Genomic DNA, 18,859 nt, shown 5'->3' on the forward strand with positions numbered 1-18,859 from the left:
ACAATTTTGATGGTTTTTATTTTCTGATGTTATAAAGAATCTCTTCCCATTTAAGTTTTTTGGAAATCTTTTCTATTTTTACTAGAAATTTGGCAGGAGTGAAGGTAAGGGCACAGACATGGAATGCCATCATAAACTATGCCTTTCTCTAATTATTAGTGAGGTCAACATTTTTCCATTATTTTATATTCTCTTTGAAGAATGGTCTGTTCATATACATAGCGTGTATAAGCTATTAATTTTTTAATAAAATTACACACTAAACCTATTTTAATTCTAAACATTCTACATAGCATTACTAATTTTTCAGTTACGAAATAAATAATTCCAGGAATCATCCTGAGTGTTCAATATAAGCTTTTATTTAGTATACAGACAAAACTATCTGCTAATTTATATACAGTGATTACTGCTGCCAAGTACTAAATGCTTACCTCTGGACTGTCCTTCAGGACATCAGAACGGGGAAGCTCTGAGAGTTGGGAAAATCGTCGGTCATAAATACATAAATGAAGATGTTTATCAAGTACCCGAAAGTCTTCATAACTTCTTTTAACAATCCAACTTTTGCCCTAGGGGTAAGGAAAAAAGACACTTATAATTTGTATTAGAAAATGCTTATGAATTAGGCCTTATTCTACAATATTATATTCATGATATTTTCTAATGAAAAGTTCTATCAACTTGATAGTAAAGAGGTAAATAGTTAAAGATTTATTTATTTATTTGAAAGAGAGAGAGAAAGAGCATATGAGCTGGGGGGCAGGGACAGAGGGAGAGACCTTCAAGTGGACCCCCTGCTGAGCAGGGAGCCTGATGCCAGGCTCTACCCCACAACTCCTGAGATCATGACTTGAGCCAAAAGACTCAGGTGCTCAACTGACTGAGCCACCCAAGTGCCCAGGTAAATAGTTGAAACTCCAAAACATCCTAGTGAATTATAGTACATTAAAAGGTCAATAATGGAAAACAAAATAAAACTCTCCACTGACCCTCCTTCTACTGCTGGTTAAAGTCCATTGTTCTCTTTGGGAACAATAATTGCTAGATAGTAAGAAAGCATGTGACCTTAAACCCACAGAAAGAATAAAAGAATTTTGGATATTAGCAAAAATTAAGGGAAAAATAAAACCAAGCTATTGATAGTTATCACATTTTCTATTTTCTTTTTTTTTTTTTTTTTTTTACATTTTCTATTTTCTATGATTAAGACAATAAAATCAAAACCACCAAAGTCCTCATCAATACACATTCAATATGCATATATTATCTAGAACTCATTATCCCTCTCAGCAATCTCAGGCTTTCTCCCTTTCCTTGCCTAATCTCACAAGCTCATCAAAAATGAAAATCCCACTCACAGAGCATATTTATTACATTCTACCTCTAGTTTTCTTTTTTTTTTTTTTTTTTTTTTACCTCTAGTTTTCTTTTGACTCTATCTCTTCCTATATATAACTCAAGCTTTAGTAAGGATGAACATCCTTTCTTAATTGGAAAACTGCTATTGCTCCTCACCTCTGATCTCCCCTGATCCCATCCCCACCAGTACAAAATACAAAGCTTATCAGGTCACACTATCGAAAATCCTTCAAAAGCTCCCATGGTCAGCACTGATGAGCAGGTCCCCAACTGCACACCATTTAGCTTTGCAATTTAACCTAATTATTTACAGAGGCTTTCATTTCATTAAAAAATCCGCAAGGACTGCAGGAAAAAGCCTTCAGAGCATCCATCTCAGAACTGAAGAAACATTTTTAGTGTAGCCAAATGGGGCAGAAACAGAAGGTATCACTTCCTAGGAGAAAGACGTGCTGAGTTCTAAACACAGGTATGCTAAAACTAACATAATAAACTTGTATAATCCTACTCTGGACAGTAATTATATTATATAGATGGAGAACAATACCAACTCCCTGTCTGAGAAGGTTTTTAGAATGAAATAAGACAATACATGTGGAAGAGACTTTTATTTTTTTTAATGTTTTCTTTTTAATTTTTATTTATTTATGATAGTCACAGAGAGAGAGAGAGAAAGAGAGAGGCAGAGACATAGGCAGAGGGAGAAGCAGGCTCCATACACAGGAGCCCGACGTGGGATTTGATCCCGGGTCTCCAGGATCGCGCCCTGGGCCAAAGGCAGGCGCTAAACTGCTGCACCACCCAGGGATCCCTGGAAGAGACTTTTAAAGAACAGTGTCCTCCTGGTCACTATTCTAAGAAATACTAGTTCCATGAGGCTGAAATGTCTGAAATGGAATCCAGTTAATTCTGATGATCAGCCTCAACTGGGAGCCACTGATCCACAGGATGAAGTCCAAACATATTTGCACATATCATGGCTTTCATCATTTAGGCTCTGCCCAAATTTATACACTGATCTCAGTCATTACTCCTCCATGCGTTTTGTTTCCAGTTATGCTCAATCACTTGCATTTATTCAGTTTATGAGAGTTTGTTCCCTTTCTTGCCACCCTGATCTTTAAGTGCTGTTTCTTCTGCTATGGAAAGTCATTCCTTTACTCTTTGCTGAAGTAGGCTCTGTTTTCTCAGTTCTACCACTGCCTTCAAATCCACAGATTTCCTAAACCACAGTGGGTTAAATACTTGTTCCTTTGGATGGCAAAAATAAAAATGAACAACAAAGGCAGGGGAAAAAAACCAAAAACTTACTTAGCATATAGTTGCAATTATTTTCTTTCATACACAAATTTTTCAAATTATGGAACACTTCAAATATCAGAAAAGTACACAAAATAATTTATCACACACTGATGTCTCTATCACAGAGATTAAACAGATGTTGACTTTTTTGTTTCAAAGCTCTAGATGTTTTTATAAAGACCCAATTACTATAGATACAAAGCCCCATTCTTTTTTGTTCCTCTTCTAAAGGTGAGGACAGGAGTTGATGTGCATTGCTATCATGCATAAATGCATTTTATACTTTTACTATATATGGATGTACACAGTGCATTGTCCAAAACAAGTAACAAGATGTTATTTCCTTCTCTATGGATCTAATCACAAATTAAGTAATTTACTTAAAATCTCAGGTAAGTATGTAAGAGAACAGAAATTAAAATACGTGTCAAATAAAATTATTTAATTGTCATCTGGACAAGAAAGTTTTATCGCCATCATCATAGTATTTTAAAATTTATCCTATCTTCTAATTTGGGTTTGGCCTAAAGTGTTTTTTTTTTTTAAGATTTATTTATTTATTTATTCATGAGAGACACACAGAGAGAGGTAGAGACATAGGCAGAGGGAGAAGCAGGCTCCTTGCAGGGTCCTCGATGTCAGGACCCCGGGATCATGACCTGAGCCAAAGACAGATGCTCAACCACTGAGCCACCCAGGTGCCCCTGGCCTAAAGTGTTTTTAAAAAATGTATGTGAATACTTTAGGTACAGCACAGTAAAGTCTAATTTGTCCAAGTAATTACCACACCAAGTCACTTACTTCATTTACATAACCTGCATAGATCCTGAAAATATACAGATTTACCTCTTAAAATAAAGAAACAGCTAAGAACTTGACTCTAGGATCAGAATGTCCTAATTGTGAATCCTGGCTATTTAAGAATTTAATGAAGCAAATTAGTGTAAAGTGATTAAAAGAGCACCAGGTAACAGAAATGGCTGAGTGCATGCTGGTTATTTCTATTCTTTATTGATTTAAAGAGTTTGTTCTGGGCCAAACATACTAAAATTAGAGAACAGAGTTTCAAAACAAACCTCCATGGTATTTAGCAGAACAAATGACTGGTCACCAAAAGCTCAGAAACTCAAATGAAAAACAAGAACACTATTACTGATTACTTTTAAGTACATGTGGGTTTCAGCCAGGGGAGGTAATATATCTTTAGATGTCACAGGTTATTTTCCATATTGGCTGAGTTATCAGATTTAGTTTTAGAAAGTAAATCTTAAATTTAATATCCTTATTTTATTTTACTTTAATATCATTTTTAAAATTACTCCTCTTGAGCCAATGGACTAATGAGCAAAATGGTCAATATAAAAGAAAATGTAGTACTGTATTTGTTCCTACCTGATACTTTTAGAACAGAAATTGGCACCGCTTTTAATACTTTTTCATTAAGCATTCCTTATTAAATGAAGTATATTCTGAAATAATTTAAAATATGAGGGACTGAAGATGTCTCCTCAAAATCTGTAGGTAGAAATCCAATCCTCTGATATGATGGCATTAGGAAATGGAGTCTTTGGGAAATAATTAGGATAAGATGAGGTCTTGACAGTGGGGGCCTACTGAATGGGATTAGTACCCTTAAAGGAGTCATAAAAGAACCTGCTTCTCCTCTATGCCACATGAGGTTACTAGAAGTCAGCTGTTTGCAATCTGAAAAATGGCTCATACCAGATCTTTGCCATTCTGACCTCCTGATCTCAGACTTCCAGCTTCCGGAACTGTGAGAAATAAATTTCTATTGTTTATAAGGTACCCAGTCTATGATACTTTGTTAAAGCACCCCAAACTAAGACAAAAGGTAACCTTTGGTACCTGGAATATCACTTTCCCCTGAGCATACAAAACAGATTTCTAGACCTACATGATTGTGAAACATAGAGGGAAGAGAGAAGAAAACAATGAGGAAAGCGGTAATCAGTAATGTAGGATATAAAAGTAGACTGTGGGCTACTTGCTAGCATGTGACCTACCTAGGTAACTCTCTTAAATCTCAGTTTATTCGTCTATAAATTCAGAAAGTTAAAAGTACCTGGGGTTGTTGGAAGATTAAATGAAATAATACGTGTAAATCACAGAGCACATGGCCTGCCAATCATTCATTACACTGGTTATCAGTACTGATATTTTTCTCACTGGTATAGCTGTCACAAAAATATCTTTCAAATGCTATATTAGTCACATACTTGTCATATAACAGGCAAATATTAGCTTGGTTGAAACTGTTAACATGCATGGACATTATAATGATACTGTCACTAACCTAGATTGATTTTGGAAAAGCTATTGAAATGTGCAATCTGACAGACTTGGGAAGTTCCCAGATTAAAGCACAATAATTGAAAACAAGATTGTAATAACACATCTGTATTTAAGCCTATGTTCCAATGTCTTATACTTCTTTACAATAAATTCCTAAAAATGTGATATCAGCCAAATCTAAGTGCAGGATATATCGGATTTCTCTATGCCATTGTTGCAAATTTTCTGTAAGACTAAATTTAGTTTTAAATAAAAAGTTAAAACACACACACACAATTTCTAAAAATGGAAAGGTTGTACCAATTTTTACTATTTGTGCCTATTTTGCTGCATCTTCACTAATACTGAAAAAATCATTTAAATTTTCCAATAGATGAAAATGATACCTTTAATTCTATTAAGAATTATCTATTCAAATCTTTCTCAATTTTTCTACTAAAATATATTGTATACTATTATCATAGTACTTACCAAACTTAACAAAACCTATTATACTGAATGTCCAGCCAAACTATTTGGTGTAACTATTAGCCCTTTGAGACCTTTAACACATTCATTCAAATAGTTTGTCAAGAAATTTCCTTGAGTGCATTCTGAAGTGATACATTAAATGGCTTATTGCACTAAGATTTTTTGCTTAAAAGAAATAAAAAAGAAATTGGTAGGTCTTTCTTAGGATTACTTAGGTCTTACTTAGGATTTCTTCCTATATAAGTATCTAAGACATATTTTTAAAAGCGGCATTAAGATACATTTTGTCCTTTACATTTGTTCTACAAGTTCAACTTTTTTAGTTCCTCTAACTTTGTCTTATCAAGTACCACATAAAAATAAGAAGCCCAATGAAAACACATTGTGATTCAGTCACATTTCAAAAGTGATCTGGTCAGTCAAGTTAAAAGTTAATAACCGGATTTTCAATCTCTTTTCCAGTATATACGGAGCTTAGAGGTCACTATTCTATCCTAACAAGTAAAAAAGCTGAGCAAAATGAAAAATCAGTAAATCTTCAGAGATCCACGAGAGAAATGAGGTCACAGGGCAGACCACTGTCCCCAGAACTGGGAGACACCTAGAAGTCTAGAAAAGAAGAAAGAGCTAAACTCTTATCTACAATTCTATCTTTAAAAAAATTTAAAACCAAGTAAACAGAAGAAATTTAAAAAATTATAGTAGAAATCAGTGAACTTGAAAACAGGAAATCAATAAAGAAAATTTACAAAGCCAAAAGTCAATTCTTTGGTAAGATCAATAAAATCAATAAATCTCTAGGCAGGCTAAGTAAAACAAAAAGAAGAGAAAACACAAATTACTAGTATCAGAAATGAAAGAGAGAACATCACAACAGATCATATGAACATTAAAAGGATAATAAATACTATAAATAACTCTATGTTGGGACACCTGGGTAGCTCAGTGATTGAGCATCTGCCTTTGGCTCAGGGTGTGATCCTGGAGTCCCGGGATCAAGTCCCACATCAGGCTTCCTGCATGGAGCCTGCTTCTTCCTCTGCCTATGTCTCTACCTCTATCTCTCCCTCTCTCTCTCTCTCTCTCTCTCTCTGTGTGTGTCTCATGAATACATAAATAAAATCTTAAAAAAAAAAGAATCTGTTAAAAAAGTCTATGCTCACACATTTGATAATCTAGATGAAACTGACACAAGTCCTCAAAAGAAACAATCTTCCAAAACTCACACAAAAAGAAATGGACAATATGAATAAGGCCTATATCTATTTAAAATATGGAACCATAATTAATAAACTTCCAAAAGAGAAAGCACCAGGCCAAGATTGGTTCACAATGTTAGAATTATACCAAATATTTAATAAAGAAATTGTACCAATTCTCTATAATCTCTTTCAGAAGACTGAAACAGGGAATACTTTCCAATTCATTCTATGAGGCTAGAATTAACCTACTACCAAAACAACATGGACATTACAAAAAAGGAAAACTACAGAACAATATCTCTTAAGAATACTGATGAAAAAAAGTCAACACTATTATTAGCAAATTAAATTCAGCAACATGGAATATAATTATGCACCACAATCAAGTGGAATCTATCCCAGGCATGCATGCAAAGCTGGTCCAGCATTCAAAATCAGTTAATGAAATTAATCACATCAATAAGCTATGGAAGTAAAATCATATGATCATACTGGAAGATGTATGAAAAGCACTTGCCAATATCCAACACTCATTCATATAAAAATTCTCAGTAAACTAAGATTAATGGGATATTTCCACAATTTGATAAAAAAAAAAAAAGTCTATAAAAACTCTACAGCTAGTATCATATGTAATAGTGAAAAACTTGAGGCTTTCCAAATAAGATTCAATAAGGAACAAGGCAAGGATGTCCCCTTCTCTGTACTGCTTTTCAACACTGTACTGGAATTCTTTACCCAATCCATTAGGGCAAGAAAAGGAAATAAAAGATATACAAAGGGGGAAGGAAGAAATTAAACAGTCTTTGTACATAGATGACATAATTATCTAGGTATACAATACAAAAGAACTTTCTAAAAACCTCCTGGAACTACTAAGTGATTATACCAAAATAGCAGAATACAAAATTAATATATAAAAGTCATTTGCTTCCTAGGCACCAACAATGAGTAAGTTCAATTTGAAATTAAAAACACAATAGCAGGGGATCCCTGGGTGGCGCAGCGGTTTGGCGCCTGCCTTTGGCCCAGGGCGCGACCCTGGAGACCCGGGATCGAATCCCACGTCGGGCTCCCGGTGCATGGAGCCTGCTCCTCCCTCTGCCTGTGTCTCTGCCTCTCTCTCTCTCACTGTGCCTATCATAAAAAAAATAAAAAAATAAAATAAAAAAAAAAACCACAATAGCATTTAGATCAACACCCTCCTCTAAAAAAGAAGTATCTAAGAACAAGTCTAAAAAACTATGTACAAGATCTATATGAGGAAAACGACAAGACTCTGATAGGAAGAAACAACTAAAAAATGAGAGATATACCATGTTCATGGATAGGAAAACACAATATTGTCAAGATGTCAATTTTCCCCAACCTGATCTAGATCCACAGTGCTATGCCAATCAAAACCAAAGCAAGTTATTTTTGTCAGTATCAACAAACTGTTTCTAAGGTTTATACAGAGAGACAAAAGACCCAGAATAGCTAATACAATATCAACAGAGAAGAACAAAGTTGGAAGAATGACAATAAGTGACTTCAAGATTTATCATAAAACTACAACAATCAAAACATGTGGTATTGGCAAAAAAATAAATAAATAAAACACCCATGGAACAAAATAGGGAGCCCAGAAACAGACCTACCTAAGTACTGTCAACCAATCTTTGACAAAAGAGAGAAGACAATACAATGGATTAAAAAAACAGTCTTTTTAATAATAATAACAAAAAAAAAAAGACAGTCTTTTCAACAAATAGTGCTGGAAAAACTGGCAAAATCTACAGGGCAAAAATATAAATCTAGACATAGGCCTTAACAGCTTTCACAAAATCACTCAAAATGGATCATAGACCTTAACATAAAATGCAAAATTATAAAACTCATAGAAAATAACATAGGAAAAATACAGATGATCTTAGGTTTAGTGATGGACTTTTTAGATACAACACTAGAGGCACAATCAATAAAAACAAGAATTAATGAGCTGGACTTCACTGAAGTTAAAATTTTTTGCTGTGTCAAGACACTAATAAGAAAATGAAGAGACAAGTAATACACTTGAATGAAAATATTGGCAAAAGATATATCTGATAAAGGGATATTATCCAAAATATACAAAGAACTCTTAAAAATCAACAATAAGAAAACAAACAACTGATTTAAAAATGGTACAAAGATCCTAACACACAGCTTACCAAAACGATACACAAATGATAAATAAGTATATGAAAAGATGCTCCACATATGTGTCATCAGGGAAATGCAAATTAAAAGGAGATGCTAATACACACCTATTAGAACAGCAAAAATCCAGAACTGTTAAAACCAAATGCTGACAAAGATGTGAAGTAACAAGAAATTTTTTTCATTGCTAGTAGGAATACAAAATGGTAAACCCTCTTTGGAAAATAGCTTGTCAGGCTTTTTTTTTTTTTTTTCTTTTTCTTTTTGAGATTGTATTTATTTGAGAAAGAGAGAGAGAGCGCACAAGCTGGGGAGAGAGACAGAGGGAGAGGGAGAAGCAGACACCCTGCTGAGCAGAGAGCTTGATGCGGGGCTGGATCCCAGGATTCTGAGATCATGATCTGAACTGAAGGCAGATGCTTAACTGATGGAGCCACCCAGGCGCCCCAGTTTGTCAGTTTCTTATAAAACTATAAACACACCTTACCACAGGTTCCAGCAATTGGACTCCTTGGTGTTTATCCAAATGAGCTAAAAGTTATGTTCACACAAAACCTGCACATGAATGTTTGTAGTAACTTTATCCTTAATTGCTGAAATTTGGAAGCAACTAAGATGTCCTTCAGCTGGTGAATGGATATATAAACCGTGGTACAATCAGACAATGGAAATTATTTGGCACTAAAAAGAAAGAAGCCTTCAGAAGACATGGAGGAAACTTAAATGCATATTACTGAAAAGGCTCTGTACCATATAATTTGAACTATATGATATTTTGAAAAGGCAAAACTATAAAGACAGTAAAAATATCTGTGGTTGCCACTGGGTAGGGAGAAGCAAAAGATAAAAAGAATACAGAGAATTTTCAGGGCAGTGAACTATTACGTATGATACCATAATGGTAGGTACATATAATTATAAATTTGTCCAAACCCATTGAAAGTACAACCCCATTACTAAACCCTTGCTGCAAAGGTACATCAGTGTAGGTTCATCAATCATAACAAATGTACCATGTTGGGGAAAGATGTCCAGAGTGGACAAGGTTGAGCATGTGGGGATAAGAGGCATATAGGAGCCCTGTACTTTCCACTATAGTTTGCTATGAACCTATGACTACTCTAAAAAATACACTAATTCTTAAAAATAAATCATGTTTTCTTCCATCTAAGCAGTCTTATTCAAGGTAATAAATAACAACCAACCACAAAAATGCAAAAAAGCTTTAAAAAGTAAATGGTAGACTGGATTTCAAAATTCATTTCCTCATGATCAGCAATACTTTTTAAAAATGTTCTTGTACCAGTAAAAGTCTGTTCTTTTATATGGATTATCATTCACAAAATGAAAATCTTAATATAATTTGCAAATCATCTAAAACTGTTAAATTCTCACTGCACAGTCAAAAATCCACATATAAGTTTTGCTCCTCCAAAGTATAACTTCTAATGGCTTACTCTTGACTGGAAGCCATGCCAAAAACATAAATAGTCAATAAACAGATTTTGTACGTTATATTATGTACTGTGGTTTTTTCACCATATTCTTAAAGCAAGGTAGAAGGAAAAAAGTGTTATTAAGAAAATCTTAAGGAAGAGAAAATACATTTACAATAATGTACTGTATTTATCAAAAAAAAATCTACATGAGTGGAACCATGCTACTTAAACAATGTTGTTCAAAGATCAACTACAAATTAGAATATTAATATTAATAGAATATTGTATAGAATATTAATAGAATATTGTATAAATCTACTTATTTTATAAATAATGAAACAAAAACAATATAAAAAACTCATTAGGTATATCTGCTTAAATCTTAATTTATTGCTAAATTCTAACCTTAATAATTATTACCACCAAGTAACTTGCTATCCAATCAGTAACAAAATATTCCTAATTCTTGATAAGGCTGCAAATGAAGAATGAGAGAAAAAGAAATCTCTAATGTAAATAGGATCAAATTTCTAAGACAAAAATGTGTTTTTCTTTCTCTCATCACTGAGCACCTATAGCATAAGCACTGGAATAAGCATTAGAGATACAAGAGAGAACCAACAAATCTCCAACTTCTCAGAATTTATTTCTAGTGAGAAAAACAAGTGTTACTGAAGTATTGTTGAAATGGAATGTGATGCTATTTTCAGGGCACAACATAGTGCTTCAATAATTCTATATATTACAAAATGTTTACCATGATAAGTGTAGTTACCGCCCATCATCATGCAATGTTACCCCATTCCATACTTTATTTTATAACTGTAAGTGTGTACTACCTAATTCCCTTCACCTATTTTGCCCATCTTACCAACCACCTCTGTTCTGTCAAACATGAGTTTGTTCTTTGCATTTATGAGTCTATTTCCATTCTGTTGTTTTCCCACATATAAGAGAAACCAATGGTATCTTTCTCTGTCTTATTTCTTTTAGCATAATACCCTCTAGGTCCCATCCATGTTGTCATAAGTAGCAAGAGCTCCTTTTTTGTGGGTGAATAATATTCCATTGTATGATACACAGTGTGATATGCCATATCTTTATTCATGTATCAATGGCTGCTTAGGTTGATTCCACATCTTGGCCAAGGTAAATAAGCTGCAATAAACATAGAGGTGTGTATATTTTTTTGAATTAGTGCAAAAAACAAATACTTTTTGAAGTAAATAGATATGTATAAGTAAAATAATGATAACTTTGTTCTGTGAGGAGATCAACAAGAACCTACTCCAGGGAAAGTAGTCAGGAAAAGCCCTTCTAAGGAGGGGATACCTGAACTCTATCCTGAAAACAGAGAAGGCACCGGACACAGCAAGTGCACAGTGTGAACAGAGTTATAAGCTGAGCAATGTTCAATACTTTGTATTAGGAAAGAATTTAGCCTTTTAAAAACTGAATGAAAGCTGGTGTGACCAGAACATAGGAATGAGCAGGCTGTCATGACATGATGCAGAAGAGGTAGGCAAGGTCCAGATAAGGTGGGACCCTCACAGGTCCTAGTTAGCAGTTTGGGTTTAGCTCTAAAGACAGCAAAAATCTTTTGAAGAGTGTTAACATTTTCAACTTACATTTTACATCACTCTAGCAGTGTAAATGGTTGTAACTGATTACAGGATACAAACACATATGCTAATCATAACATCCCAACAAGATCCAGCACCTTGGGCTAGCTTAGTAATAACAGGAATGAAAAAAGACAAATTCTAGATGTATTTGCTCTTCTTTCTGAGAAGAACAGTCCTCACCCATGTCCTTGGAAGTCCCTTTATCATGGGAAAGTTAACTGAAAAAAAATTAACAAATTCTCTCTTTAATGGTATGATGAAGTTCAGCAAAAAGAGAATGATCTGAAAATAGAATGAACTGATTTAATTGCAGCTGGGCCTTATCCTAGATAGAGGAGTTTATGTACTTTACTTAACATCTATCAGCAACAGTTTACTCACAAATAAAATGAAAATAGTAACACATTTCACAAAAGAGTTACAAGATTTAGATGTTTACAATCTATCTACATATTTTGTTCATACGCAGATGCTCTACAAATGTGAATAGTCAACTCCACCCCTTAGTAACCGCATTTTCTAAGTGGAATAAGTGGAGCAGATATTTAATACCAAGGAATGCATTTCTGATGGTGGAATTTGAAGCAGGAGATATTTTGAGGCAGGAAAGCATTCCCCTAAAACCAACTGTTTACCCCACCTACCAGGACATAAAGGAGCTTTCAGAGTACTGTAAATATTTATGAAAAACTTGATCCTCAAAAAAAAATAAACTATTATATAATGATGAATTCTTGTTAAAATACAAAGGTAGTCATTAATACAATCCAAATACAATAACACCATTCATTTTAACTGGTCTAAAGTTTACAATGAAACAGTAAAATAGTACATGCTTTATTAAGTACTTTATTAGGCAGCAATTTCTTGCACTAACAAACCTGTATTTACAGCAAGGAAAGATCATAAAGGATTTTTATTGGGGCATATGTTAGAATAAATTCTTCTAACAGCTGGGTTTAAATGCACCATCTTACAATTAACACTTGAAAGCTGATGTTTGCTTACTTGCTAAAGAAACAAACAATGGAACACTGGATGACATCAAGACTCATTACCACTAACATTGCACTTACAAATGATTTATTCTATGTAGTGAGGCTCAATTACTGTGAGAGTTTATCTCGTTTTGGACTTCTTAAAATTACTGAATGTTCCACACTTAAGACAGTAAAAGTTATTTTAGTATATTCCTTGACATATGACCAAATCTCCAAAATGTTTATTATTATTCATTAAACTCAAACTAAATACATTATGTTTTCTAAAAAGTAAGGCAGAAGCAGAGGAAAAATTAGTATGACTTTCAGAAAAGATAAAGTATTATCATTCAGATCAAGATCATGACACAAGAGTGTTTCTTCATTAAGACCAATGTATTCTACGATATTACTTTTTTTCAGTTTGTTTACTTAAAGAACTGAAAGAAAAATAATGGGGGGAACATTTCAAAACAAGATGAACCCAAAAGAACCATGCTAAGAGACATAAATATTTAAATGTTGAAAATTAAAGATATAAAGAGAGAACCCTAAAAGAAACAAGAGAAAAGCCAATAGTGAGTATAAGGACCACCCATATGACCATCAGCTGATTTTTCAGCAGCAAGTTTTCAGATCAGAAAGAAGTGGCATGATATATTCAGGATGCAAAGGAAAAAACCTACAAGAACAGTCTACCAGCAAAGTTTTCATTCAGAATTGAAGGAGAGTTTCCCATACAAGAAAATTTTTAAAAGTTCCAACACTAAACTAGCATTACAAGAAATGTTGAAAGGGTTTCAACTGGCTGACTCAGCTGGTGGAGCCTATAACTCCTGATCTTAGGGTTATAAATTTGATCCCCACACTGGGTACAGAAATTACTTTTAAAAATAACATAAAGAAAAACAAACAAACAAAAACTCTTTAAGCAGACTAATCAAGAAAAAAAAGAGAAGAGTCAAGAAAATAAAATCAGAAATGAAAGAAAAGAAGTTACAACTTACACCCAAAAAATACAAAAAATTATTAGATTACTATAATTACACATTAACAAATTAGACAACCTACCAAAAAATGGATAGATTCCTAGAAACATAAAATATTCTATAAAATAAATCTTCCAGATGTTGTTTCTTCTTTTTATTTTTTTAAAGATTTTATTTATTTATTTATGAGAGACACAGAGAGAGACAGAAAGAGGTAGTGACACAAGCAGACAGAGAAGCAGGCTCCATGCAGGGAGCCTGAAATGGGACTCGATCCCGAGTCCCCAGGATCATGTCCTGGGCTGAAGGTGGTGCTAAACCACTGAGTCACCCAGGCTGCCTGATGTTGTTTCTTAATCAAGAAGAGACAGAATATCTGAACAGACCAATTATGTAATGAAATTCAATCAGTATTTTAAAAACTCCCAACAAACAAAAGTCCAGGGCCAAATGGCTTCACAGGTGAATTTGAAAAAAAAAAAAAAATGTAAAGAAGACTGAATATCTAGACTTGTCAATTTGTTTCCAAAAATTGGAAGAAGAAGGAATGCTTCCAAATTCATTCTATGACTAGCATTACTGTGATACCAAAACCAGACAAACACACAGCCAAGAAAGAAAATTAAAAACCAATATCCCTGATGAATCTAAATGCAAAAATCCTCAACAAAATATTAGAAAACCAAATTCAACAGTACACTATAAGGATCATACACCACGATCAAGTGGAATTTGACAGGAATGCAAAGATGGTTCAATATTCACAAATCAATTAACATCATGCACCACATTAACAAAATGAAGACTTAAAAAAATGAAGACTTAAAAAATCATTATCATTTCAATAGATGCAGAAAAAGTATTTGATAAAATTCAATATCCATTCATGATTAAAAAAAAACTGAACAAAGTGGGAATAGAGGAAGCATACCTCAAAATAATAAAGGGCATATATAACACTCCTACAGATAATAATATAATCAATGGTAAAAAAAAAAAATGAAAGCTTTTCCTTTAAGATAGGAACAAATCAAGAATATAATTTCACCACTTTTACTCAACAAAGTACTGGAAGTCCTTGCCACAGCAATCAGACAAGAAAAAGAGATAAAGGGAATGTAAATGGAAGGAAGAAGTCAAACTCAGTATTTGCAGATAACATGGTACTCAAAGATTTCACAGAAAAAACTATTAGAAACTATTAATGAATTCGCTAAAGTTGCAGATACAAAATTAATATAAAGAAATTGGTTTTGGGAAGCCCAGGTAGCTCAGCGTTTTAGCGCCGCCTTCAGCCCAGGGCCTGATCCTGGAGACCCGGGATCAAGTCCCATGTCAGGCTCCCTGCACGGAGCCTGCTTCTCCCTCTGCCTGTGTCTCTGCCTCTCTCTCTGTCTCTCATGAATAAATAAATACGATCTTTTAAAAAAAAAAAAAAGAAATTGGTTTCATTTCTATATAGTAATAACAAGCTAGCAGAAAGAGAAATTAATAATCACAGGTACAGGGCAGCCCTGGTGACTTAACAGTTTAGCGCTGCCTTCAGCCCAGGGCCTGATCCTGGAGACCCGGGATCAAGTCCCACATCAGGTTTCCTGCACAGAGCCTGCTTCCTCTACCTGTGTCTCTGCCTCTCTCTTTCTGTGTGTCTCTCATGAATAAATAAATAAAATCTTTAAAAAAAATAATCACATGTACAATTACATCAAAAATAATAAAACATCTAGAAATAAATTTAACCAAGGAGGTGAAACACCTGTACTCTGAAAACTATAAGACATCAATGAAAGAAAGTACAGTTGATGCAAATAAATAAATATAAATAAATATAAATATATAAATGCAAATAATATAAATATAAATATAGCATATACCATGCTTATGACTGGAAGATTTAATACTGTTTAAATGTCCATACTACCCAAAGCAATCTATAAATTCAATGCAATCCCTATCAAAATATCAATAGTATTTTTCATAGAACTTAAACCAAAAATTCTAAGATTTGTATGCAACCACAAAAATCCCAGCCAAAACATCCTTGAGGAAGAACCTCCAGAAAGCTGGAGGTATCATGCTTCTAGATTTCAAACTACAATTTCAAGCTATCATAATCAAGACAGTACAGTATTGGTACAAAAAGAGACAGAACAGAGTATAAAGCCCAGAAACAACCTATGCTTATATGGTCAATTAACCTATGACAAAGGAGCCAAAAATATAAAACAGGGAAAAGACAGTCACTTCAATAAACGGTGTTTGGAAAACTGGACAGCTACATGCAAAAGAATGAAACTGGACCACTTCTTTATACCGTATACAAAAATAAACTCAAAATAGATTCAAGACCTAAATGTAAGACCTGAAACCATAAAAGTTCTAAGAGAAAACACAGGCAATAAACTCTTTGACATCAGTCTTAGCAATATTTTTTTGAATCTGTCTCCTCAGACAAGGGCAACAAAAACAAATATAAAAAAACTGAGAATATGGTACACTAAAAAGTTTTTGTCCAGAGAAGGAAACCATCAACAAAATGAAAAGGCAACCTCCTAAATCTGTAAGTGATATATCAAACAAGGGGTTAATATCCAAAATATATAAAGAATTCAAATAATCCAACACATATACACACAGAAAAACAATCTCATTTAAAACATGAGCATGGAACAGGACCTGAATAAACATTTTTCCAAAGACATACAGATGGCCATGAGACACATGAAAAAATATTCAATATTGCTGATCACAGGGAAATACAAATCAAATCCACACTGAGATGTTAATCCCACCTATCAGAATGGATAGTATCAAAAAGACAAGAAATAATAATTGTTGCCAAGGATACAAAGAAAAGGAAATCCCCATGTAGTGCTGGTGGGCATGTAAATTGGTGGAAACACTGTAAAAAAAAAATAACATGGGGATTCCTCTAAAGTTTAAAAACAGAAATACCATATGATGCAGCAATTCCTCATCTGGCTATTTATCCAAATAAAACAAAGCACTAATTCAAAGAGATGTTGTATGCATCACTATATTCACTGCAGCATCATTTACAATAGGTGTGATATGGAAGCAACCTAAGTGTTCATTGACAGATGCAAGTAAAGAAGTTATGGAACATAGGTACATGGATTATCACTCAGCCATTAAAAAAGAATGGGATCTTGCCATTTATGACAACACAGATAGACAAACCTAGAGCCTGTTATGCTAAGTGAAATAAGTCAGATATAGAAAGACAAACACCTTATCGCTACATTTAAACGTGGACTCTAAAAAATAAAACAAATGAACTAACAACAAAGCAGAAACAGACTAAAAAATACAAACAGGTAACTGCCAGAGGGGAGACAGATAGGGGATGCATGTAATAAGTGAAGGAGATTCAGATGTACAAACTTCCAGTTATAAAATAAGTAAGTCACAGGGACATAAAATGCAACATGAAGAATAGAGTCAATAATTTTGTCACAATTATGTTTGTTGACAGTTGGTAACTACACTTATTATGGTGATCATTTTGTACTGCATATGAATGTCAAATCACTATGTTGGTACACCTACAATGAAAAGGAAATACAGTATTGTATGTCAATTACAGTAAATTAATTAATTAATGTCTTCAGAGAGATTATAATAACATGGAGGAATGCTTTATAAATAAAAAGTTGGGATGCCTGGGTGGCTCAGCAGTTGAGTGTCTGCCTTAGGCTCAGGGCGTGATCCTGGAGTCCCAGTATCAAGTCCCAAGTCGGGATCCCTGCATGGAGCCTGCTTCTCCCTTTGCCTATGTCTTTGCCTTTGTCTGTGTGTCTCTCATGAATAAATAAAATATCTTTTTTTAAAAAGTTATGTAAAATTATATATGTACCTCTGTATTCAATGATAAAATATAACTATGTAAAACAAAGGAAAAGTATACAAAACTGTAAATAGGCAATCCCAGGGTAGTAGTATTATGGCAATTTTCTTTTTTTCTCCATTTCCCATAGTTTCCAAAATTTCTATAAGTATTGTTGGCCTAAAAACCCATAAATCCACACTTTTAAATCAGAAAAAAATACACATTGATGTCTTAAAATAAGTACATCTCAATGATATCTAGACTTTCCACTAAAGTCATGCAAAGAAACTTGACTATAAAAAAAAAAAAAATTAAAAAATTAAAAAAAAAGAAACTTGACTGTCATTCTCAACACATTTCTAGAATTCTTTATTAACATTTAGGATATGCTTAGCAGATTTCAGAGCAGCTAATCAACTATAAATCCTATTAGAAAATGACAGAAGAATAGTGGGGAAAAAAACCCAGTAGACTGATGTTCAAATCCTAGTCTTTCTCTTTAATTTTACGACTTTGGGCAAGTTATTAACATTCTTGAGTCTTAGGTTCATCAGCTATAAAATGAAAAACAGACTATTTACCTCACACAATTGTTGAAAGAATTAAATGTTATACTGCATGTCACAGTATCTGTGTACTAGAAACAGATAATCAAAATGCCTACTAAATATGAATCATTTCAGTATGAAAGATATGGTTTACATTTCTGAATTCACAATTTAACAAAAAATAAAAACTTGAAAGGGTAGAGGCAAAAGCACAATTAAAAGATTCAAAGATAAGACCTAAAACAATCAGTATTAGTTAACTTCCAGAAAGGTGGAAAAAAAAAATCACAGTTGTTTAACTGGCCATTTTCTAAGATTAAAGAACAAGAGAAAAATGGGTTAAATAAAAAAGAATTTCAGGTGTACTTTAAAAATTAGAAATTAGCAAAAATATTCAATATATGAAAAAAACAGTTTCTGGAACAAATTACATCAGTATGTAATGGTAATCATATATTATCTGAAGACTAAGCAATCTCTTAAATCTATTCGAGATTGTGAATTCCACTGAGATGCAGGAAAAACTGGCAATCAGGAAACTGAAGTCTCTAGTAGTAAATCTTGCTAAGATTTCATATAACTTAGAAAGCCACATCA

General features: G+C 33.6%; 1 protein-coding gene across 8 annotated transcripts in view; it reads right to left on the reverse strand.

Moving 5' to 3' along the window:
• ARHGAP32 (Rho GTPase activating protein 32) overlaps window positions 1-18,859 on the reverse strand; it is a 291,479-nt gene that overhangs the window by 93,486 nt on the left and 179,134 nt on the right. For all 8 annotated transcript variants that reach the window (XM_077894162.1, XM_077894164.1, XM_077894163.1 and 5 more), the window contains one exon: window positions 435-572. In XM_077894162.1, coding sequence (XP_077750288.1) covers window positions 435-572 — 138 coding nt within the window. The remainder of the gene's footprint in view (window positions 1-434; window positions 573-18,859) is intronic.

This window comes from Canis aureus, chromosome 3, assembly GCF_053574225.1.
Source record: "Canis aureus isolate CA01 chromosome 3, VMU_Caureus_v.1.0, whole genome shotgun sequence".
In the NCBI taxonomy this organism is placed as follows: Eukaryota; Metazoa; Chordata; class Mammalia; order Carnivora; family Canidae; genus Canis; species Canis aureus.